This window comes from Pseudophryne corroboree, chromosome 3, assembly GCF_028390025.1.
Source record: "Pseudophryne corroboree isolate aPseCor3 chromosome 3, aPseCor3.hap2, whole genome shotgun sequence".
Taxonomy (NCBI): domain Eukaryota; kingdom Metazoa; phylum Chordata; class Amphibia; order Anura; family Myobatrachidae; genus Pseudophryne; species Pseudophryne corroboree.
In genome coordinates, this window is record NC_086446.1 from 806,428,016 (window position 1) to 806,451,119 (window position 23,104).

Consider the following 23,104-nt stretch of genomic DNA (forward strand, 5'->3'; position numbering starts at 1 on the left):
GAGGGCAGGCAGAGAAGGCAGGCAGAGAAGGCAGTACAGAGAAGGCAGTGCACAGAAGGCAGTGCAGAGAAGGCAGTGCAGAGAAGGCAGGAAGAGAGGGCAGTACAGAGAGGGCAGTACAGAGAGGGCAGTACAGAGAGGGCAGTACAGAGAGGGCAGTACAGTGAGGGCAGTGCAGAGAAGGCAGTGCAGAGAAGGCAGTACAGAGAGGGCAGTACAGATACCGCAGGCAGAGAAGGCAGTATACTGAGGGCAGGAAGAGAAGGCAGTACAGAGAGGGCAGGCAGAGAGGGCAGTACATAGAAGGCAGTACAGGGGGCAGGCAGAGAGGGAAGCACAGAGAAGGCAGTACAGAGAAGGTAGTATAGTGTGGGCAGTACAGAGAAGGCAGACAGAGAAGGCAGTACAGTGAGGGCAGTACGGAGAAGGCAGTAAAGAGAGAGAGAGGGCAGTGCAGAGAGGGCAGTACAGAGAAGGCAGTACAGAGAAGGCAGTACAGAGAAGGCAGTACAGAGAAGGCAGTACAGAGAAGGCAGTACAGAGAGGGTAGGCAGAGAGGGCAGTACACAGAGGGCAGTACACAGAGGGCAGTACACAGAGGGCAGTACACAGAGGGCAGTACAGAGAGGGCAGTACATTGAGGGAAGTACAGTGAGGGCAGTACAGAGAAGGCAGTGCAGAGAGGGCAGTGCAGAGAGGGCAGTGCAGAGAGGGCAGTACAGAGAGGGCAGTACAGAGAGGGTAGTGCAGAGAAGGCAGTACAGAGACGACAGTACAGAGAGGGCAGGCAGACCAGGCAGTACAGGGGGCAGGTAGAGAAGGCAGTACAGTGAGGCCAGTACAGAGAGGGCAAGCAGAGAAGGCAGTACAGGGGGGCAGGCAGAGAAGGAAGTTCAGAGAGGGCAGTGCAGAGAAGGCAGTACAGGGGGCAGGCAGAGAAGGCAGTGCAGAGAGGGCAGTACAGAGAGGGCAGTACAGAGAAGGCAGTACAGAGAGGGTAGGCAGAGAGGGCAGTACACAGAGGGCAGTACAGAGAGGGCAGTACAGAGAGGGCAGTACAGAGAGGGCAGTACAGAGAGGGCAGTACAGAGAGGGCAGTACAGTGAGGGCAGTACAGAGAGGGCAGTAGAGAAAAGGCAGTACAGAGAAGGCAGTACGGAGAAGGCAGTACAGAGAAGGCAGTACAGAGAAGGCAGTACAGAGAGGGCAGTACTGAGAAGGCAGGCAGAGAAGGCAGTACAGAGAAGGCAGTGCAGAGAGGGCAGTACAGAGAGGGCAGTACAGAGAGGGCAGTACAGAGAGGGCAGTACGGAGAAGGCAGTGCAGAGAGAGAGAGGGCAGTGCAGAGAGGGCAGTGCAGAGAGGGCAGTGCAGAGAGGGCAGTACAGAGAGGGCAGTACAGAGAGGGCAGTACAGAGAAGGCAGTACATAGAGGGCAGTACAGAGAGGGTAGGCAGACCAGGCAGTACAGAGAGGGCAGGCAGACCAGGCAGTACAGGGGGCAGGTAGAGAAGGCAGTACAGTGAGGCCAGTACAGAGAGGGCAGGCAGAGAAGTCAGTACAGAGAAGGCAGTACAGAAAGGGCAGGCAGAGAAGGCAGTACAGAGAGGGCAAGCAGAGAAGGCAGTACAGGGGACAAGCAGAGAAGGCAGTACAGGGGGCAGGCAGAGAAGGAAGTTCAGAGAGGGCAGTGCAGAGAAGGCAGTACAGGGGGCAGGCAGAGAAAGCAGTACAGTGAGGGCAGGAAGAGAGGGCAGTGCAGATAGGGCAGGCAGAGAAGGCAATACAGAGAGGGCAGGCAGAGAAGGCACTGCAGAGAAGGCAGGAAGAGAAGGCAGTACAGAGAGGGCAGTATAGAGAGGGCAGTGCAGAGAAGGCAGGAAGAGAGGGCAGTACAGATAGGGCAATACAGAGAGGGCAGGCAGAGAGGGCAGTACAGATACCGCAGGCAGAGAAGGCAGTATACTGAGGGCAGGAAGAGAAGGCAGTGCAGAGAAGGCAGTACAGAGAGGGCAGGCAGAGAAGGCAGTACAGAGAGGGCAGGCAGAGAAGGCAGTACAGAGAGGGCAGGCAAAAAAGGCAGTACAAAGAGGGCAGGCAGAGAAGGCAGTACAGGGGGCAGGTAGAGAAGGCAGTACAGGGGGCAGGTAGAGAAGGCAGTACAGAAAGGGCAGGCAGAGAAGGCAGTACAGGTGGCAGGCAGAGAAAGCAGTATAGTGAGGGCAGGAAGAGAGGGCAGTGCAGATAGGGCAGGAAGAGAAGGCAGTGCATATAGGGCAGGCAGAGAAGGCAGTACAGAGAGGGCAGGCAGAGAAGGCAGGAAGAGAAGGCAGTACAGAGAAGGCAGTGCACAGAAGGCAGTGCAGAGAAGGCAGTGCAGAGAAGGCAGTGCAGAGAAGGCAGGAAGAGAGGGCAGTACAGAGAGGGCAGTACAGAGAGGGCAGTACAGAGAGGGCAGTACAGAGAGGGCAGTACAGAGAGGGCAGTACAGAGAGGGCAGTGCAGAGAAGGCAGTGCAGAGAAGGCAGCGCAGAGAAGGCAGTACAGAGAGGGCAGTACAGATACCGCAGGCAGAGAAGGCAGTATACTGAGGGCAGGAAGAGAAGGCAGTACAGAGAGGGCAGTACAGAGAGGGCAGGCAGAGAGGGCAGTACATAGAAGGCAGTACAGGGGGCAGGCAGAGAGGGAAGCACAGAGAAGGCAGTACAGAGAAGGTAGTATAGTGTGGGCAGTACAGAGAAGGCAGACAGAGAAGGCAGTACAGTGAGGGCAGTACAGAGAAGGCAGTACAGAGAAGGCAGTACGGAGAAGGCAGTACGGAGAAGGCAGTAAAGAGAGGGCAGTACAGAGAGGGCAGTGCAGAGAGGGCAGTGCAGAGAAGGCAGGCAGAGAAGGAAGTACAGAGACGGCAGTACAGATAGGATAGTACACAGAGACAGGCAAATAAGGCAGTACACAGAGGGCAGGCAGAGAAGGCAGTACATGGGGCTGGCAGAGAAGGCAGTACAGAGAGGGCAGGCAGAGAAGGAAGTACAGAGAGGGCAGGCAGAGAAGGAAGTACAGAGAGGGCAGGCAGAGAAGGCAGTACAGAGAGGGCAGGCAGAGAAGGCAGTACAGAGAGGGCAGGCAGAGAGGGCAGGCAGAGAAGGCAGTACAGGGGGCAGGCAGAGAAGGCAGTACAGAGAGGGCAGGCAGAGAAGGCAGTACAGAGAGGGCAGGCAGAGAAGGCAGTACAGGGGGCAGGTAGAGAAGGCAGTACAGAGAGGGCAGGCAGAGAAGGCAGTACAGAAAGGGCAGTACAGAGAGGGCAGGCAGAGAAGGCAGTACAGGTGGCAGGCAGAGAAAGCAGTACAGTGAGGGCAGGAAGAGAGGGCAGTGCAGATAGGGCAGGAAGAGAAGGCAGTGCATATAGGGCAGGAAGAGAAGGCAGTGCATATAGGGCAGGCAGAGAAGGCAGTACAGAGAGGGCAGGCAGAGAAGGCAGGAAGAGAAGGCAGTACAGAGAAGGCAGTGCACAGAAGGCAGTGCAGAGAAGGCAGGCAGAGAAGGCAGTGCAGAGAAGGCAGGAAGAGGGGGCAGTACAGAGAAGGCAGTACAGAGAGGGCAGTGCAGAGAAGGCAGTACAGAGAGGGCAGTGCAGAGAAGGCAGTACAGAGAGGGCAGTGCAGAGAAGGCAGTACAGAGAATGCAGTACAGAGAGGGCAGTGCAGAGAAGGCAGTGCAGAGAAGGCAGTACAGATACCGCAGTACAGATACCGCAGGCAGAGAAGGCAGTATACTGAGGGCAGGAAGAGAAGGCAGTGCAGAGAAGGCAGTACAGAGAGGGCAGTACAGAGAGGGCAGGCAGAGAAGGCAGTACAGAGAAAGCAGTACAGAGAAGGCAGTACAGGGGGCAGGCAGAGAGGGAAGCACAGAGAAGGCAGTACAGAGAAGGTAGTATAGTGTGGGCAGGAAGAGAAGGCTGTACAGAGAGGACAGGCAGAGAAGGCAGTATAGAGAGGGCAGACAGAGAAGGCTGTACAGAGAGGGCAGGCAGAGAGGGCAGTACAGAGAGGGCAGTACAGAGAGGGCAGGCAGAGAAGGCAGTACAATGAGGGCAGGAAGAGAGGGCAGTGCAGAGAAGGCAGTACAGAGAGGGCAGGCAGAGAAGGCAGTACAGTGAGGGTAGGAAGAGCGGGCAGTACAGTGAGGGCAGTAAGAGAAGGCAGTACAGAAAGGGCAGGAAGAGAAGGCAGTACAGAGGGCAGTATAGAGAAGGCAGTACAGAGAGGATAGTACAGAGAAGGCAGGCAGAGAAGGCAGTACAGAGAGGGCAGTACAGAGAAGGCAGTACAGTGAGGTCAGTGCAGAGAAGGCAGTACAGAGAGGGCAGGTAGAGAAGGCAGTACAGTGAGGGCAGTATGGAGAAGGCAGTACAGTGAGGGCAGTATGGAGAAGGCAGTACAGTGAGGGCAGTGCAGAGTAGGTTGTACAGAGAGGGCAGGCAGAGAAGGCAGTACAGTGAGGGCAGGAAGAGAAGGCAGTGCAGAGAAGGCAGTGCAGTGAGGGCAGTGCAGTGAGGGCAGGAAGAGAAGGCAGTGCAGAGAAGGCAGTACAGAGAAGGCAGTACAGAGAGGGCAATACAGAGAGGGCAGTACAGAGAGGGCAGGAAGAGAAGGCAGTACACAGAGGGCAGTACAGAGAGGGCAGTAGAGAGGGCAGTACAGAGAGGGCAGTAGAGAGGGCAGTACAGAGAGGGCAGGAAGTGAAGGCAGTACAGAGAGGGCAGTACAGGGAGGATAGTATAGAGAAGGCAGTACAGAGAGGCAATACAGAGAGGGCAGTACAGAGAGGGCAGTACAGAGAATGCAGTATAGAGAGGGCAGTACAGAGAGGGCAGTACAGAGAGGGCAGTACAGAGAGGGCAGTACAGAGAGGGCAGTACAGAGAGGGCAGTACAGAGAAGGCAGTACAGAGAAGGCAGTACAGAGAGGGCAGTACAGAGAGGGCAGTACAGAGAGGGCAGTACAGAGAGGGCAGGCAGAGAAGTCAGTACAGTGAGGGCAGTACAGAGAAGGCAGTACAGAGAGGGCAGTACAGAGAAGGAAGGCAGAGAGGGCAGTACAGAGAGGGCAGTACAGAGAAGGCAGTACAGAGAGGGCAGGAAGAGAAGGCAGTACAGGGAGGATAGTATAGAGAAGGCAGTACAGAGAAGGAAGGCAGAGAGGGCAGTAGAGAGAGGGCAGTACAGAGAGGGCAGTACAGAGAAGGAAGGCAGAGAGGGCAGTACAGAGAGGGCAGTACAGAGAAGGCAGTACAGAGAGGGCAGGCAGAGAAGGCAGGAAGAGAAGGCAGTACAGAGAAGGCAGTGCACAGAAGGCAGTGCAGAGAAGGCAGGCAGAGAAGGCAGTGCAGAGAAGGCAGGAAGAGGGGGCAGTACAGAGAAGGCAGTACAGAGAGGGCAGTGCAGAGAAGGCAGTACAGAGAGGGCAGTGCAGAGAAGGCAGTACAGAGAGGGCAGTGCAGAGAAGGCAGTACAGAGAATGCAGTGCAGAGAAGGCAGTGCAGAGAAGGCAGTGCAGAGAAGGCAGTGCAGAGAAGGCAGTACAGATACCGCAGTACAGATACCGCAGGCAGAGAAGGCAGTATACCGAGGGCAGGAAGAGAAGGCAGTGCAGAGAAGGCAGTACAGAGAGGGCAGTACAGAGAGGGCAGGCAGAGAAGGCAGTACAGAGAAGGCAGTACAGAGAAGGCAGTACAGAGAAGGCAGTACAGGGGGCAGGCAGAGAGGGAAGCACAGAGAAGGCAGTACAGAGAAGGTAGTATAGTGTGGGCAGGAAGAGAAGGCAGTACAGAGAGGACAGGCAGAGAAGGCAGTATAGAGAGGGCAGACAGAGAAGGCTGTACAGAGAGGGCAGGCAGAGAGGGCAGTACAGAGAGGGCAGTACAGAGAGGGCAGGCAGAGAAGGCAGTACAATGAGGGCAGGAAGAGAGGGCAGTGCAGAGAAGGCAGTACAGAGAGGGCAGGCAGAGAAGGCAGTACAGTGAGGGTAGGAAGAGAGGGCAGTACAGTGAGGGCAGTAAGAGAAGGCAGTACAGAAAGGGCAGGAAGAGAAGGCAGTACAGAGGGCAGTATAGAGAAGGCAGTAAAGAGAAGGCAGGCAGAGAAGGCAGTACAGAGAGGGCAGTACAGAGAAGGCAGTACAGTGAGGTCAGTGCAGAGAAGGCAGTACAGAGAGGGCAGGTAGAGAAGGCAGTACAGTGAGGGCAGTATGGAGAAGGCAGTACAGTGAGGGCAGTATGGAGAAGGCAGTACAGTGAGGGCAGTGCAGAGAAGGTTGTACAGAGAGGGCAGGCAGAGAAGGCAGTACAGTGAGGGCAGGAAGAGAAGGCAGTGCAGTGAGGGCAGTGCAGTGAGGGCAGGAAGAGAAGGCAGTGCAGAGAAGGCAGTACAGAGAGGGCAATACAGAGAGGGCAGTACAGAGAGGGCAGGAAGAGAAGGCAGTACACAGAGGGCAGTACAGAGAGGGCAGTAGAGAGGGCAGTACAGAGAGGGCAGTAGAGAGGGCAGTACAGAGAGGGCAGGAAGTGAAGGCAGTACAGAGAGGGCAGTACAGGGAGGATAGTATAGAGAAGGCAGTACAGAGAGGCAATACAGAGAGGGCAGTACAGAGAGGGCAGTACAGAGAATGCAGTATAGAGAGGGCAGTACAGAGAGGGCAGTACAGAGAGGGCAGTACAGAGAGGGCAGTACAGAGAGGGCAGTACAGAGAAGGCAGTACAGAGAGGGCAGTACAGAGAGGGCAGTACAGAGAAGGCAGTACAGAGAAGGCAGTACAGAGAGGATAGTACAGAGAAGGCAGTACAGAGAGGGCAGTACAGAGAGGGCAGTACAGAGAGGGCAGGCAGAGAAGTCAGTACAGTGAGGGCAGTACAGAGAAGGCAGTACAGAGAAGGCAGTACAGAGAGGGCAGTACAGAGAAGGAAGGCAGAGAGGGCAGTACAGAGAGGGCAGTACAGAGAAGGCAGTACAGAGAGGGCAGGAAGAGAAGGCAGTACAGGGAGGATAGTATAGAGACGGCAGTACAGAGAAGGAAGGCAGAGAGGACAGTAGAGAGAGGGCAGTACAGAGAGGGCAGTACAGAGAAGGAAGGCAGAGAGGGCAGTACAGAGAGGGCAGTACAGAGAAGGCAGTACAGAGAGGGCAGTACAGAGAGGGCAGTACAGAGAGGGCAGTACAGAGAGGGCAGTACAGAGAAGGACAGAGAGGGCAGTACAGAGAGGGCAGTACAGAGAAGGCAGTACAGAGAGGGCAGTACAGAGAGGGCAGTACAGAGAGTACAGAGAGGGCAGTACAGAGAGGGCAGTACAGAGAAGGACAGAGAGGGCAGTACAGAGAAGGACAGAGAGGGCAGTACAGTGAGGGCAGTACAGAGAGGGCAGTACAGAGGGGGCAGTACAGAGAAGGACAGAGAGGGCAGTACAGATAGGGCAGTACAGAGAAGGCAGTACAGAGAAGGCAGTACAGAGAGGGCAGTACAGAGAGGGCAGTACAGAGAGGGCAGTACAGAGAGGGCAGTACAGAGAAGGCAGTACAGAGAAGGCAGTACAGAGAAGGCAGTACAGAGAGGGCAGTACTGAGAAGGCAGGCAGAGAAGGCAGTACAGAGAAGGCAGTGCAGAGAGGGCAGTACAGAGAGGGCAGTACAGAGAGGGCAGTACAGAGAGGGCAGTACGGAGAAGGCAGTGCAGAGAGAGAGAGGGCAGTGCAGAGAGGGCAGTGCAGAGAGGGCAGTGCAGAGAGGGCAGTGCAGAGAGGGCAGTGCAGAGAGGGCAGTGCAGAGAGGGCAGTACAGAGAAGGCAGTACATAGAGGGCAGTACAGAGAGGGTAGGCAGACCAGGCAGTACAGAGAGGGCAGGCAGACCAGGCAGTACAGGGGGCAGGTAGAGAAGGCAGTACAGTGAGGCCAGTACAGAGAGGGCAGGCAGAGAAGTCAGTACAGAGAAGGCAGTACAGAAAGGGCAGGCAGAGAAGGCAGTACAGAGAGGGCAAGCAGAGAAGGCAGTACAGGGGACAAGCAGAGAAGGCAGTACAGGGGGCAGGCAGAGAAGGAAGTTCAGAGAGGGCAGTGCAGAGAAGGCAGTACAGGGGGCAGGCAGAGAAAGCAGTACAGTGAGGGCAGGAAGAGAGGGCAGTGCAGATAGGGCAGGCAGAGAAGGCAATACAGAGAGGGCAGGCAGAGAAGGCACTGCAGAGAAGGCAGGAAGAGAAGGCAGTACAGAGAGGGCAGTATAGAGAGGGCAGTGCAGAGAAGGCAGGAAGAGAGGGCAGTACAGATAGGGCAATACAGAGAGGGCAGGCAGAGAGGGCAGTACAGATACCGCAGGCAGAGAAGGCAGTATACTGAGGGCAGGAAGAGAAGGCAGTGCAGAGAAGGCAGTACAGAGAGGGCAGGCAGAGAAGGCAGTACAGAGAGGGCAGGCAGAGAAGGCAGTACAGAGAGGGCAGGCAAAAAAGGCAGTACAAAGAGGGCAGGCAGAGAAGGCAGTACAGGGGGCAGGTAGAGAAGGCAGTACAGGGGGCAGGTAGAGAAGGCAGTACAGAAAGGGCAGGCAGAGAAGGCAGTACAGGTGGCAGGCAGAGAAAGCAGTATAGTGAGGGCAGGAAGAGAGGGCAGTGCAGATAGGGCAGGAAGAGAAGGCAGTGCATATAGGGCAGGCAGAGAAGGCAGTACAGAGAGGGCAGGCAGAGAAGGCAGGAAGAGAAGGCAGTACAGAGAAGGCAGTGCACAGAAGGCAGTGCAGAGAAGGCAGTGCAGAGAAGGCAGTGCAGAGAAGGCAGGAAGAGAGGGCAGTACAGAGAGGGCAGTACAGAGAGGGCAGTACAGAGAGGGCAGTACAGAGAGGGCAGTACAGAGAGGGCAGTACAGAGAGGGCAGTACAGAGAGGGCAGTACAGAGAGGGCAGTGCAGAGAAGGCAGTGCAGAGAAGGCAGTGCAGAGAAGGCAGTGCAGAGAAGGCAGTACAGAGAGGGCAGTACAGATACCGCAGGCAGAGAAGGCAGTATACTGAGGGCAGGAAGAGAAGGCAGTACAGAGAGGGCAGTACAGAGAGGGCAGTACAGAGAGGGCAGGCAGAGAGGGCAGTACATAGAAGGCAGTACAGGGGGCAGGCAGAGAGGGAAGCACAGAGAAGGCAGTACAGAGAAGGTAGTATAGTGTGGGCAGTACAGAGAAGGCAGACAGAGAAGGCAGTACAGTGAGGGCAGTACAGAGAAGGCAGTACGGAGAAGGCAGTACGGAGAAGGCAGTAAAGAGAGGGCAGTACAGAGAGGGCAGTGCAGAGAGGGCAGTGCAGAGAAGGCAGGCAGAGAAGGAAGTACAGAGACGGCAGTACAGATAGGATAGTACACAGAGACAGGCAAATAAGGCAGTACACAGAGGGCAGGCAGAGAAGGCAGTACATGGGGCTGGCAGAGAAGGCAGTACAGAGAGGGCAGGCAGAGAAGGAAGTACAGAGAGGGCAGGCAGAGAAGGAAGTACAGAGAGGGCAGGCAGAGAAGGCAGTACAGAGAGGGCAGGCAGAGAAGGCAGTACAGAGAGGGCAGGCAGAGAAGGCAGTACAGGGGGCAGGCAGAGAAGGCAGTACAGAGAGGGCAGGCAGAGAAGGCAGTACAGAGAGGGCAGGCAGAGAAGGCAGTACAGGGGGCAGGTAGAGAAGGCAGTACAGAGAGGGCAGGCAGAGAAGGCAGTACAGAAAGGGCAGTACAGAGAGGGCAGGCAGAGAAGGCAGTACAGGTGGCAGGCAGAGAAAGCAGTACAGTGAGGGCAGGAAGAGAGGGCAGTGCAGATAGGGCAGGAAGAGAAGGCAGTGCATATAGGGCAGGAAGAGAAGGCAGTGCATATAGGGCAGGCAGAGAAGGCAGTACAGAGAGGGCAGGCAGAGAAGGCAGGAAGAGAAGGCAGTACAGAGAAGGCAGTGCACAGAAGGCAGTGCAGAGAAGGCAGGCAGAGAAGGCAGTGCAGAGAAGGCAGGAAGAGGGGGCAGTACAGAGAAGGCAGTACAGAGAGGGCAGTGCAGAGAAGGCAGTACAGAGAGGGCAGTGCAGAGAAGGCAGTACAGAGAGGGCAGTGCAGAGAAGGCAGTACAGAGAATGCAGTACAGAGAGGGCAGTGCAGAGAAGGCAGTGCAGAGAAGGCAGTGCAGAGAAGGCAGTACAGATACCGCAGGCAGAGAAGGCAGTATACTGAGGGCAGGAAGAGAAGGCAGTGCAGAGAAGGCAGTACAGAGAGGGCAGTACAGAGAGGGCAGGCAGAGAAGGCAGTACAGAGAAGGCAGTACAGAGAAGGCAGTACAGAGAAGGCAGTACAGGGGGCAGGCAGAGAGGGAAGCACAGAGAAGGCAGTACAGAGAAGGTAGTATAGTGTGGGCAGGAAGAGAAGGCAGTACAGAGAGGACAGGCAGAGAAGGCAGTATAGAGAGGGCAGACAGAGAAGGCTGTACAGAGAGGGCAGGCAGAGAGGGCAGTACAGAGAGGGCAGTACAGAGAGGGCAGGCAGAGAAGGCAGTACAATGAGGGCAGGAAGAGAGGGCAGTGCAGAGAAGGCAGTACAGAGAGGGCAGGCAGAGAAGGCAGTACAGTGAGGGTAGGAAGAGAGGGCAGTACAGTGAGGGCAGTAAGAGAAGGCAGTACAGAAAGGGCAGGAAGAGAAGGCAGTACAGAGGGCAGTATAGAGAAGGCAGTACAGAGAGGATAGTACAGAGAAGGCAGGCAGAGAAGGCAGTACAGAGAGGGCAGTACAGAGAAGGCAGTACAGAGAGGGCAATACAGAGAGGGCAGTACAGAGAGGGCAGGAAGAGAAGGCAGTACACAGAGGGCAGTACAGAGAGGGCAGTAGAGAGGGCAGTACAGAGAGGGCAGTACAGGGAGGATAGTATAGAGAAGGCAGTACAGAGAGGCAATACAGAGAGGGCAGTACAGAGAGGGCAGTACAGAGAATGCAGTATAGAGAGGGCAGTACAGAGAGGGCAGTACAGAGAGGGCAGTACAGAGAGGGCAGTACAGAGAAGGCAGTACAGAGAGGGCAGTACAGAGAGGGCAGTACAGAGAAGGCAGTACAGAGAGGGCAGTACAGAGAGGGCAGTACAGAGAGGGCAGTACAGAGAGGGCAGGCAGAGAAGTCAGTACAGTGAGGGCAGTACAGAGAAGGCAGTACAGAGAGGGCAGTACAGAGAAGGAAGGCAGAGAGGGCAGTACAGAGAGGGCAGTACAGAGAAGGCAGTACAGAGAGGGCAGGAAGAGAAGGCAGTACAGGGAGGATAGTATAGAGAAGGCAGTACAGAGAAGGAAGGCAGAGAGGGCAGTAGAGAGAGGGCAGTACAGAGAGGGCAGTACAGAGAAGGAAGGCAGAGAGGGCAGTACAGAGAGGGCAGTACAGAGAAGGCAGTACAGAGAGGGCAGGCAGAGAAGGCAGGAAGAGAAGGCAGTACAGAGAAGGCAGTGCACAGAAGGCAGTGCAGAGAAGGCAGGCAGAGAAGGCAGTGCAGAGAAGGCAGGAAGAGGGGGCAGTACAGAGAAGGCAGTACAGAGAGGGCAGTGCAGAGAAGGCAGTACAGAGAGGGCAGTGCAGAGAAGGCAGTACAGAGAGGGCAGTGCAGAGAAGGCAGTACAGAGAATGCAGTGCAGAGAAGGCAGTGCAGAGAAGGCAGTGCAGAGAAGGCAGTGCAGAGAAGGCAGTACAGATACCGCAGTACAGATACCGCAGGCAGAGAAGGCAGTATACTGAGGGCAGGAAGAGAAGGCAGTGCAGAGAAGGCAGTACAGAGAGGGCAGTACAGAGAGGGCAGGCAGAGAAGGCAGTACAGAGAAAGCAGTACAGAGAAGGCAGTACAGAGAAGGCAGTACAGGGGGCAGGCAGAGAGGGAAGCACAGAGAAGGCAGTACAGAGAAGGTAGTATAGTGTGGGCAGGAAGAGAAGGCAGTACAGAGAGGACAGGCAGAGAAGGCAGTATAGAGAGGGCAGACAGAGAAGGCTGTACAGAGAGGGCAGGCAGAGAGGGCAGTACAGAGAGGGCAGTACAGAGAGGGCAGGCAGAGAAGGCAGTACAATGAGGGCAGGAAGAGAGGGCAGTGCAGAGAAGGCAGTACAGAGAGGGCAGGCAGAGAAGGCAGTACAGTGAGGGTAGGAAGAGAGGGCAGTACAGTGAGGGCAGTAAGAGAAGGCAGTACAGAAAGGGCAGGAAGAGAAGGCAGTACAGAGGGCAGTATAGAGAAGGCAGTACAGAGAGGATAGTACAGAGAAGGCAGGCAGAGAAGGCAGTACAGAGAGGGCAGTACAGAGAAGGCAGTACAGTGAGGTCAGTGCAGAGAAGGCAGTACAGAGAGGGCAGGTAGAGAAGGCAGTACAGTGAGGGCAGTATGGAGAAGGCAGTACAGTGAGGGCAGTATGGAGAAGGCAGTACAGTGAGGGCAGTGCAGAGAAGGTTGTACAGAGAGGGCAGGCAGAGAAGGCAGTACAGTGAGGGCAGGAAGAGAAGGCAGTGCAGAGAAGGCAGTGCAGTGAGGGCAGTGCAGTGAGGGCAGGAAGAGAAGGCAGTGCAGAGAAGGCAGTACAGAGAGGGCAATACAGAGAGGGCAGTACAGAGAGGGCAGGAAGAGAAGGCAGTACACAGAGGGCAGTACAGAGAGGGCAGTAGAGAGGGCAGTACAGAGAGGGCAGTAGAGAGGGCAGTACAGAGAGGGCAGGAAGTGAAGGCAGTACAGAGAGGGCAGTACAGGGAGGATAGTATAGAGAAGGCAGTACAGAGAGGCAATACAGAGAGGGCAGTACAGAGAGGGCAGTACAGAGAATGCAGTATAGAGAGGGCAGTACAGAGAGGGCAGTACAGAGAGGGCAGTACAGAGAGGGCAGTACAGAGAGGGCAGTACAGAGAAGGCAGTACAGAGAGGGCAGTACAGAGAGGGCAGTACAGAGAGGGCAGTACAGAGAAGGCAGTACAGAGAAGGCAGTACAGAGAGGATAGTACAGAGAAGGCAGTACAGAGAGGGCAGTACAGAGAGGGCAGTACAGAGAGGGCAGGCAGAGAAGTCAGTACAGTGAGGGCAGTACAGAGAAGGCAGTACAGAGAAGGCAGTACAGAGAGGGCAGTACAGAGAAGGAAGGCAGAGAGGGCAGGAAGAGAAGGCAGTACAGGGAGGATAGTATAGAGACGGCAGTACAGAGAAGGAAGGCAGAGAGGGCAGTAGAGAGAGGGCAGTACAGAGAGGGCAGTACAGAGAGGGCAGTACAGAGAAGGAAGGCAGAGAGGGCAGTACAGAGAGGGCAGTACAGAGAAGGCAGTACAGAGAGGGCAGTACAGAGAGGGCAGTACAGAGAGGGCAGTACAGAGAGGGCAGTACAGAGAAGGACAGAGAGGGCAGTACAGAGAGGGCAGTACAGAGAAGGCAGTACAGAGAGGGCAGTACAGAGAGGGCAGTACAGAGAGTACAGAGAGGGCAGTACAGAGAGGGCAGTACAGAGAGGGCAGTACAGAGAAGGACAGAGAGGGCAGTACAGAGAAGGACAGAGAGGGCAGTACAGTGAGGGCAGTACAGAGAGGGCAGTACAGAGGGGGCAGTACAGAGAAGGACAGAGAGGGCAGTACAGAGAGGGCAGTACAGAGAAGGCAGTACAGAGAAGGCAGTACAGAGAGGGCAGTACAGAGAGGGCAGTACAGAGAGGGCAGTACAGAGAAGGCAGTACAGAGAGGGCAGTACAGAGAAGGACAGAGAGGGCAGTACAGAGAGGGCAGTACAGAGAAGGCAGTACAGAGAGGGCAGTACAGAGAGTACAGAGAGGGCAGTACAGAGAGGGCAGTACAGAGAGGGTAGTACAGAGAAGGCAGTACAGAGAAGGCAGTACAGAGAAGGCAGTACAGAGAAGGCAGTACACAGAGGGCAGTACAGAGAGGGCAGGCAGTACAGAGAAGGCAGTACAGAGAGGGCAGTACAGAGAGGGCAGGCAGAGAGGGCAGTACAGAGAGGGCAGTACAGAGAGGGCAGTACAGAGAAGGCAGTACAGAGAGGGCAGTACAGAGAGGGCAGTACAGAGAAGGACAGAGAGGGCAGTACAGAGAGGGCAGTACAGAGAAGGCAGTACAGAGAAGGCAGTACAGAGAGGGCAGTACAGAGAGGGCAGTACAGAGAGTACAGAGAGGGCAGTACAGAGAGGACAGTACAGAGAAGGACAGAGAGGGCAGTACAGAGAGGGCAGTACAGAGAAGGCAGTACAGATAAGGCAGTACAGAGAAGGCAGTACAGAGAGGGCAGTACAGAGAGGGCAGTACAGCAGTACAGAGAGGGTAGGCAGAGAAGGCAGTACACAGAGGGCAGTACAGAGAGGGCAGTACAGTGAGGGCAGTACAGAGAGGGCAGTACAGAGAGGGCAGTACAGAGAGGGCAGTACAGAGAAGGACAGAGAGGGCAGTACAGAGAGGGCAGTACAGAGAGGGCAGTACAGAGAAGGACAGAGAGGGCAGTACAGTGAGGGCAGTACAGAGAGGGCAGTACAGAGAGGGCAGTACAGAGAAGGACAGAGAGGGCAGTACAGAGAGGGCAGTACAGAGAAGGCAGTACAGAGAAGGCAGTACAGAGAAGGCAGTACAGAGAGGGCAGTACAGAGAGGGCAGTACAGAGAGTACAGAGAGGGCAGTACAGAGAAGGCAGTACAGAGAGGGCAGTACAGAGAAGGACAGAGAGGGCAGTACAGAGAGGGCAGTACAGAGAAGGCAGTACAGAGAGGGCAGTACAGAGAGGGCAGTACAGAGAGTACAGAGAGGGCAGTACAGAGAGGGCAGTACAGAGAGGGTAGTACAGAGAAGGCAGTACAGAGAAGGCAGTACAGAGAAGGCAGTACAGAGAGGGCAGGCAGGGAAGGCAGTACAGAGAAGGCAGTACAGAGAGGGCAGTACAGAGAGGGCAGGCAGAGAGGGCAGTACAGAGAGGGCAGTACAGAGAAGGCAGTACAGAGAGGGCAGTACAGAGAAGGACAGAGAGGGCAGTACAGAGAGGGCAGTACAGAGAAGGCAGTACAGAGAAGGCAGTACAGAGAAGGCAGTACAGAGAGGGCAGTACAGCAGTACAGAGAGGGTAGGCAGAGAAGGCAGTACAGAGAGGGCAGTACAGAGAGGGCAGTACAGAGAGGGCAGTACAGAGAGGGCAGTACAGAGAGGGCAGTACAGAGAAGGACAGAGAGGGCAGTACAGAGAGGGCAGTACAGAGAGGGCAGTACAGAGAAGGACAGAGAGGGCAGTACAGTGAGGGCAGTACAGAGAGGGCAGTACAGAGAGGGCAGTACAGAGAGGGCAGTACAGAGAAGGACAGAGAGGGCAGTACAGAGAAGGCAGTACAGAGAAGGCAGTACAGAGAGGGCAGTACAGAGAGTACAGAGAGGGCAGTACAGAGAAGGCAGTACAGAGAGGGCAGTACAGAGAAGGACAGAGAGGACAGTACAGAGAGGGTAGTACAGAGAAGGCAGTACAGAGAGGGCAGTACAGAGAGGGTAGGCAGAGAGGGCAGTACACAGAGGGCAGTACACAGAGGGCAGTACACAGAGGGCAGTACACAGAGGGCAGTACAGAGAGGGCAGTACAGAGAAGGCAGTACAGAGAGGGCAGGCAGGGAAGGCAGTACAGAGAAGGCAGTATAGAGAGGGCAGTACAGAGAGGGCAATACAGAGAGGGTAGTATAGAGAAGGCAGTACACAGAGGGCAGTACAGAGAGGGCAGGCAGGGAAGGCAGTACAGAGAGGGCAGGCAGGGAAGGCAGTACAGATAAGGCAGTACAGAGAGGGCAGTACAGATAAGGCAGTACAGAGAGGGCAGTACAGATAAGGCAGTACAGAGAGGGCAGTACAGAGAGGGCAGGCAGAGAGGGCAGTACAGAGAGGGCAGTACAGAGAAGGCAGTACAGAGAGGGCAGTACAGAGAGGGCAGTACAGAGAGGGCAGGCAGAGAAGGCAGTACAGAGAGGGCAGTACAGAGACGGCAGTACAGAGAAGGCAGTACAGAGAGGGCAGTACAGAGAGGGCAGTACAGAGAAGGCAGTACAGAGAGGGCAGTACAGAGAGGGCAGTACAGAGAAGGCAGTACAGAGAGGGCAGTACAGAGAGGGTACAGAGAGGGCAGTACAGAGAGGGCAGTACAGAGAGGGCAGGCAGAGAAGGCAGTACAGAGAGGGCAGTACAGAGAGGGCAGTACAGAGAAGGCAGTACAGAGAGGGCAGTACAGAGAAGGCAGTACAGAGAAGGCAGTACAGAGAGGGCAGTACAGAGAGGGCAGTACAGAGAGGGCAGTACAGAGAGGGCAGGCAGAGTAGATGTACAGGGGGGAGAGGAGGCAGAGAAGGTGTACAGGGGGGAGAGGAGGCAGAGAAGGTGTACAGGGGGGAGAGGAGGCAGAGAAGGTGTACAGGGGGGAGAGGAGGCAGAGAAGGTGTACAGGGGGGAGAGGAGGCAGAGAAGGTGTACAGAGAGGGCAGTACAGAGAAGGCAGTACAGAGAAGGCAGTACAGAGAGGGCAGTACAGAGAGGGCAGGCAGAGGAGGCAGTACAGAGAGGGCAGTACAGAGAGGGCAGTACAGAGAAGGCAGTACAGAGAGGGCAGGCAGAGAAGGCAGTACAGAGAGGGCAGGCAGAGGAGGCAGTACAGTGAGGGCAGGCAGAGGAGGCAGTACAGAGAAGGCAGTACAGAGAGGGCAGTACAGAGAAGGCAGTACAGAGAGGGCAGTACAGAGAAGGCAGTACAGAGAGGGCAGTACAGAGAGGGCAGTACAGAGAGGGCAGGCAGAGAAGGCAGTACAGAGAGGGCAGTACAGAGAGGGCAGTACAGAGAAGGCAGTACAGAGAAGGCAGTACAGAGAGGGCAGTACAGAGAGGGCAGTACAGAGAGGGCAGTACAGAGAGGGCAGGCAGAGTAGATGTACAGGGGGGAGAGGAGGCAGAGAAGGTGTACAGGGGGGAGAGGAGGCAGAGAAGGTGTACAGGGGGGAGAGGAGGCAGAGAAGGTGTACAGAGAAGGCAGTACAGAGAAGGCAGTACAGAGAGGGCAGTACAGAGAGGGCAGTACAGAGAGGGCAGGCAGAGGAGGCAGTACAGAGAAGGCAGTACAGAGAGGGCAGTACATAGAGGGCAGGCAGAGGAGGCAGTACAGAGAAGGCAGTACAGAGAGGGCAGTACAGAGAAGGCAGTACAGAGAGGGCAGGCAGAGGAGGCAGTACAGAGAAGGCAGTACAGAGAGGGCAGTACAGAGAGGGCAGGCAGAGGAGGCAGTACAGAGAAGGCAGTACAGAGAAGGCAGTACAGAGAGGGCAGGCAGAGGAGGCAGTACAGAGAAGGCAGTACAGAGAGGGCAGTACAGAGAAGGCAGTACAGAGAGGGCAGGCAGAGAAGGCAGTACAGAGAGGGCAGGCAGAGGAGGCAGTACAGTGAGGGCAGGCAGAGGAGGCAGTACAGAGAGAAGGCAGTACAGAGAAGGCAGTACAGAGAGGGCAGTACAGAGAGTACAGAGAGTACAGAGAGGGCAGTACAGAGACGGCAGGCAGAGAAGGTGTACAGGGGGGAGAGGAGGCAGAGAAGGTGTACAGGGGGGAGAGGAGGCAGAGAAGGTGTACAGGGGGTGGGGATCAGGCACAGATAGAGTAAGGGGGAGGGGCACAGGTGGTGACAGGGAAATGCAGCCCGAGACAATACAGTACAGGTAAGGTGAGTCAGGTGCCAGGGTTAGGTAAGTCACACTGGGCAGGATTACCTGCTGCTCCATCACCGCTCGAGCTATGGCGGCTTGGACGACATTCGTTCTGTCCAGACAGTCCATGCAGTTTACTCTGAAGATCCCGTCCTGCTTGCAGATCACACCGGCCTGATCCACCCTTGGGAAATATTATATTGTTATTACTACTCTGTGAGCACCGGTCTCTCCCACTGCAGTCCCAGCTTCTTCTCCATTACCTACCAGCACCACTTCATGTCCATAATTATATCACTGATGGCATCAGTCAGAGTCTGGACGTTCTCAAACTTCATCCCCCGGCTGTGAATACGGAATACATAGAGACTTATATTACAGGGATTACACAGTCTCCTGACCTGCCAGGCACAAGCTACACATCACTAACAGCGGTCAGAGGGGATTCTTCCACCCACAGATAAACAGCACTAACAGCTGTCAGAGGGGATTCTTCCACCCACAGATACACAGCACTAACAGCGGTCAGTAGGGATTCTTCCACCCACAGATACACAGCACTAACAGCTGTCAGAGGGGATTCTTCCACCCACAGATACACAGCACTAACAGCTGTCAGAGGGGATTCTTCCACCCACAGATACACAGCACTAACAGCTGTCAGAGGGGATTCTTCCACCCACAGATACACAGCACTAACAGCGGTCAGTAGGGATTCTTCCACCCACAGATACACAGCACTAACAGCGGTCAGTAGGGATTCTTCCACCCACAGATACACAGCACTAACAGCGGTCAGTAGGGATTCTTCCACCCACAGATACACAGCACTAAGAGCTGTCAGAGGGGATTCTTCCACCCACAGATACACAGCACTAACAGCTGTCAGAGGGGATTCTTCCACCCACAGATACACAGCACTAACAGCGGTCAGTAGGGATTCTTCCACCCACAGATACACAGCACTAACAGCGGTCAGTAGGGATTCTTCCACCCACAGATACACAGCACTAACAGCGGTCAGTAGGGATTCTTCCACCCACAGATACACAGCACTAACAGCGGTCAGTAGGCATTCTTCCACCCACAGATACACAGCACTAACAGCGGTCAGTAGGGATTCTTCCACCCACAGATACACAGCACTAACAGCTGTCAGAGGGGATTCTTCCACCCACAGATACACAGCACTAACAGCTGTCAGAGGGGATTCTTCCACCCACAGATACACAGCACTAACAGCGGTCAGTAGGGATTCTTCCACCCACAGATACACAGCACTAACAGCGGTCAGTAGGGATTCTTCCACCCACAGATACACAGCACTAACAGCGGTCAGTAGGGATTCTTCCACCCACAGATACACAGCACTAACAGCAGTCAGTAGGGATTCTTCCACCCACAAATACACAGCACTAACAGCGGTCAGTAGGGATTCTTCCACCCACAGATACACAGCACTAACAGCGGTCAGTAGGGATTCTTCCACCCACAGATACACAGCACTAACAGCTGTCAGAGGGGATTCTTCCACCTACAGATACACAGCACTAACAGCAGTCAGTAGGGATTCTTCCACCCACAAATACACAGCACTAACAGCGGTCAGTAGGAATTCTTCCACCCACAAATACACAGCACTAACAGCGGTCAGTAGGGATTCTTCCACCCACATATACACAGCACTAACAGCGGTCAGAGGGGATTCTTCCACCCACAAATACACAGCACTAACAGCGGTCAGTAGGGATTCTTCCACCCACATATACACAGCACTAACAGCGGTCAGAGGGGATTCTTCCACCCACAGATACACAGCACTAACAGCGGGTCAGTAGGGATTCTTCCACCCACAGATACACAGCACTAACAGCTGTCAGAGGGGATTCTTCCACCCACAGATACACAGCACTAACAGCAGTCAGTAGGGATTCTTCCACCCACAAATACACAGCACTAACAGCGGTCAGTAGGGATTCTTCCACCCACAAATACACAGCACTAACAGCGGTCAGTAGGGATTCTTCCACCAACATATACACAGCACTAACAGCGGTTAGAGGGGATTCTTCCACCCACAAATACACAGCACTAACAGCGGTCAGTAGCGATTCTTCCACCCACATATACACAGCACTAACAGCGGTCAGAGGGGATTCTTCCACCCACAGATACACAGCACTAACAGCGGTCAGTAGGGATTCTTCCACCCACAAATACACAGCACTAACAGCGGTCAGTAGAGATTCTTCCACCCACAGATACACAGCACTAACAGCTGTCAGAGGGGATTCTTCCACCCACAGATACACAGCACTAACAGCAGTCAGTAGGGATTCTTCCACCCACAAATACACAGCACTAACAGCGGTCAGTAGGGATTCTTCCACCCACAGATACACAGCACTAACAGCTGTCGAAGGGGATTCTTCCACCCACAGATACACAGCACTAACAGCAGTCAGTAGGGATTCTTCCACCCACAAATACACAGCACTAACCGCGGTCAGTAGGGATTCTTCCACCCACATATACACAGCACTAACAGCGGTCAGAGGGGATTCTTCCACCCACAGATACACAGCACTAACGGCGGTCAGTAGGGATTCTTCCACCCACAGATACACAGCACTAACAGCGGTCAGTAGGGATTCTTCCACCCACAGATACACAGCACTAACAGCTGTCAGAGGGGATTCTTCCACCCACAGATACACAGCACTAACAGCAGTCAGTAGGGATTCTTCCACCCACAAATACACAGCACTAACAGCGGTCAGTAGGGATTCTTCCACCCACAAATACACAGCACTAACAGCGGTCAGTAGGGATTCTTCCACCCACATATACACAGCACTAACAGCGGTCAGAGGGGATTCTTCCACCCACAAATACACAGCACTAACAGCGGTCAGTAGGGATTCTTCCACCCACATATACAAAGCACTAACAGCGGTCAGTAGGGATTCTTCCACCCACAGATACACAGCACTAACAGCGGTCAGGAGGGATTCTTCCACCCACAAATACACAGCACTAACAGCGGTCAGTAGGGATTCTTCCACCCACAGATACACAGCACTAACAGCGTCAGTAGGGATTCCTCCACCCACATATACACAGCACTAACAGCGGTCAGAGGGGATTCTTCCACCCACAAATACACAGCACTAACAGCGGTCAGTAGGGATTCTTCCACCCGCATATACACAGCACTAACAGCGGTCAGAGGGGATTCTTCCACTCGCAAATACACAGCACTAACAGCGGTCAGTAGGGATTCTTCCACCCACAGATACACAGCACTAACAGCGGTCAGTAGGGATTCTTCCACCCACAGATACACAGCACTAACAGCGTCAGTAGGGATTCTTCCACCCGCAGATACACAGCACTAACAGCGGTCAGTAGGGATTCTTCCACCCACAGATACACAGCACTAACGGCGGTCAGTAGGGATTCTTCCACCCACAGATACACAGCACTAACAGCGGTCAGGGGATTCTTCCACCCACAGATACACAGCACTAACAGCGGTCAGTAGCGATTCTTCCACCCGCAGATACACAGCACTAACAGCGGTCAGTAGGGATTCTTCCACCCACAGATACACAGCACTAACAGCGGTCAGGGGATTCTTCCACCCACAGATACACAGCACTAACAGCGGTCAGTAGGGATTCTTCCACCTACAGATACACAGCACTAACAGCGGTCAGTAGGGATTCTTCCACCCACAGATACACAGCACTAACAGCGGTCAGTAGGGGTTCTTCCACCCACAGATACACAGCACTAACAGCGGTCAGTAGGGATTCTTCCACCCACAGATACACAGCACTAACGGCGGTCAGTAGGGATTCTTCCACCCACATATACACAGCACTAACAGCGGTCAGTAGGGATTCTTCCACCCACATATACACAGCACTAACAGCGGTCAGTAGGGATTCTTCCACCCACAGATACACAGCACTAACAGCGTCAGTAGGGATTCTTCCACCCGCAGATGCACAGCACTAACAGCGGTCAGTAGGGATTCTTCCACCCACAGATACACAGCAATAACGGCGGTCAGTAGGGATTCTTCCACCCGCAGATACACAGCACTAACAGTGGTCAGTAGGGATTCTTCCACCCACAGATACACAGCACTAACAGCGGTCAGTAGGGATTCTTCCACCCACAGATACACAGCACTAACAGCGGTCAGTAGGGATTCTTCCACCCACAAATACACAGCACGAACAGCGGTCAGTAGGGATTCTTGCACCCACAGATACACAGCACTAACAGCAGTCAGTAGGGATTCTTCCACCCACAGATACACAGCACTAACAGCAGTCAGTAGGGATTCTTCCACCCACAGATACACAGCACTAACAGCGGTCAGTAGGGATTCTTCCACCCACAGATACACAGCACTAACAGCGGTCAGAGGGGATTCTTCCACCCACATATACACAGCACTAACAGCGGTCAGTAGGGATTCTTCCACCCACGTATACATAGCACTAACAGCGGTCAGGGGATTCTTCCACCCACAGATACACAGCACTAACAGCGGTCAGTAGGGATTCTTACACCCGCAGATACACAGCACTAACAGCGGTCAGTAGGGATTCTTCCACCCACAGATACACAGCACTAACAGCGGTCAGAGGGGATTCTTCCACCCACAGATACACAGCACTAACAGCGGTCAGGGGATTCTTCCACCCACAGATACACAGCACTAACAGCGGTCAGTAGGGATTCTTCCACCCACAGATACACAGCACTAACAGCGGTCAGTAGGGATTCTTCCACCCACATATACACAGCACTAACAGCGGTCAGTAGGGATTCTTCCACCCACAGATACACAGCACTAACAGCGTCAGTAGGGATTCTTCCACCCGCAGATGCACAGCACTAACAGCGGTCAGTAGGGATTCTTCCACCCACAGATACACAGCAATAACGGCGGTCAGTAGGGATTCTTCCACCCGCAGATACACAGCACTAACAGTGGTCAGTAGGGATTCTTCCACCCACAGATACACAGCACTAACAGCGGTCAGTAGGGATTCTTCCACCCACAAATACACAGCACTAACAGCTGTCAGTAGGGATTCTTGCACCCACAGATACACAGCACTAACAGCAGTCAGTAGGGATTCTTCCACCCACAGATACACAGCACTAACAGCGGTCAGTAGGGATTCTTCCACCCACAGATACACAGCACTAACAGCGGTCAGAGGGGATTCTTCCACCCACATATACACAGCACTAACAGCGGTCAGTAGGGATTCTTCCACCCACGTATACATAGCACTAACAGCGGTCAGGGGATTCTTCCACCCACAGATACACAGCACTAACAGCGGTCAGTAGGGATTCTTCCACCCGCAGATACACA

The 23,104-nt window shown here is 54.5% G+C and overlaps 1 protein-coding gene across 1 annotated transcript in view; it reads right to left on the reverse strand.

The window, feature by feature from the left end:
- INPP5F (inositol polyphosphate-5-phosphatase F) overlaps positions 1-23,104 on the reverse strand; it is a 277,691-nt gene that overhangs the window by 92,024 nt on the left and 162,563 nt on the right. The window contains exons 11-12 of the mRNA XM_063962697.1: positions 17,968-18,045; positions 17,764-17,884 (exon numbers count right to left, since the gene is read on the reverse strand). Coding sequence (XP_063818767.1) covers positions 17,764-17,884; positions 17,968-18,045 — 199 coding nt within the window. The remainder of the gene's footprint in view (positions 1-17,763; positions 17,885-17,967; positions 18,046-23,104) is intronic.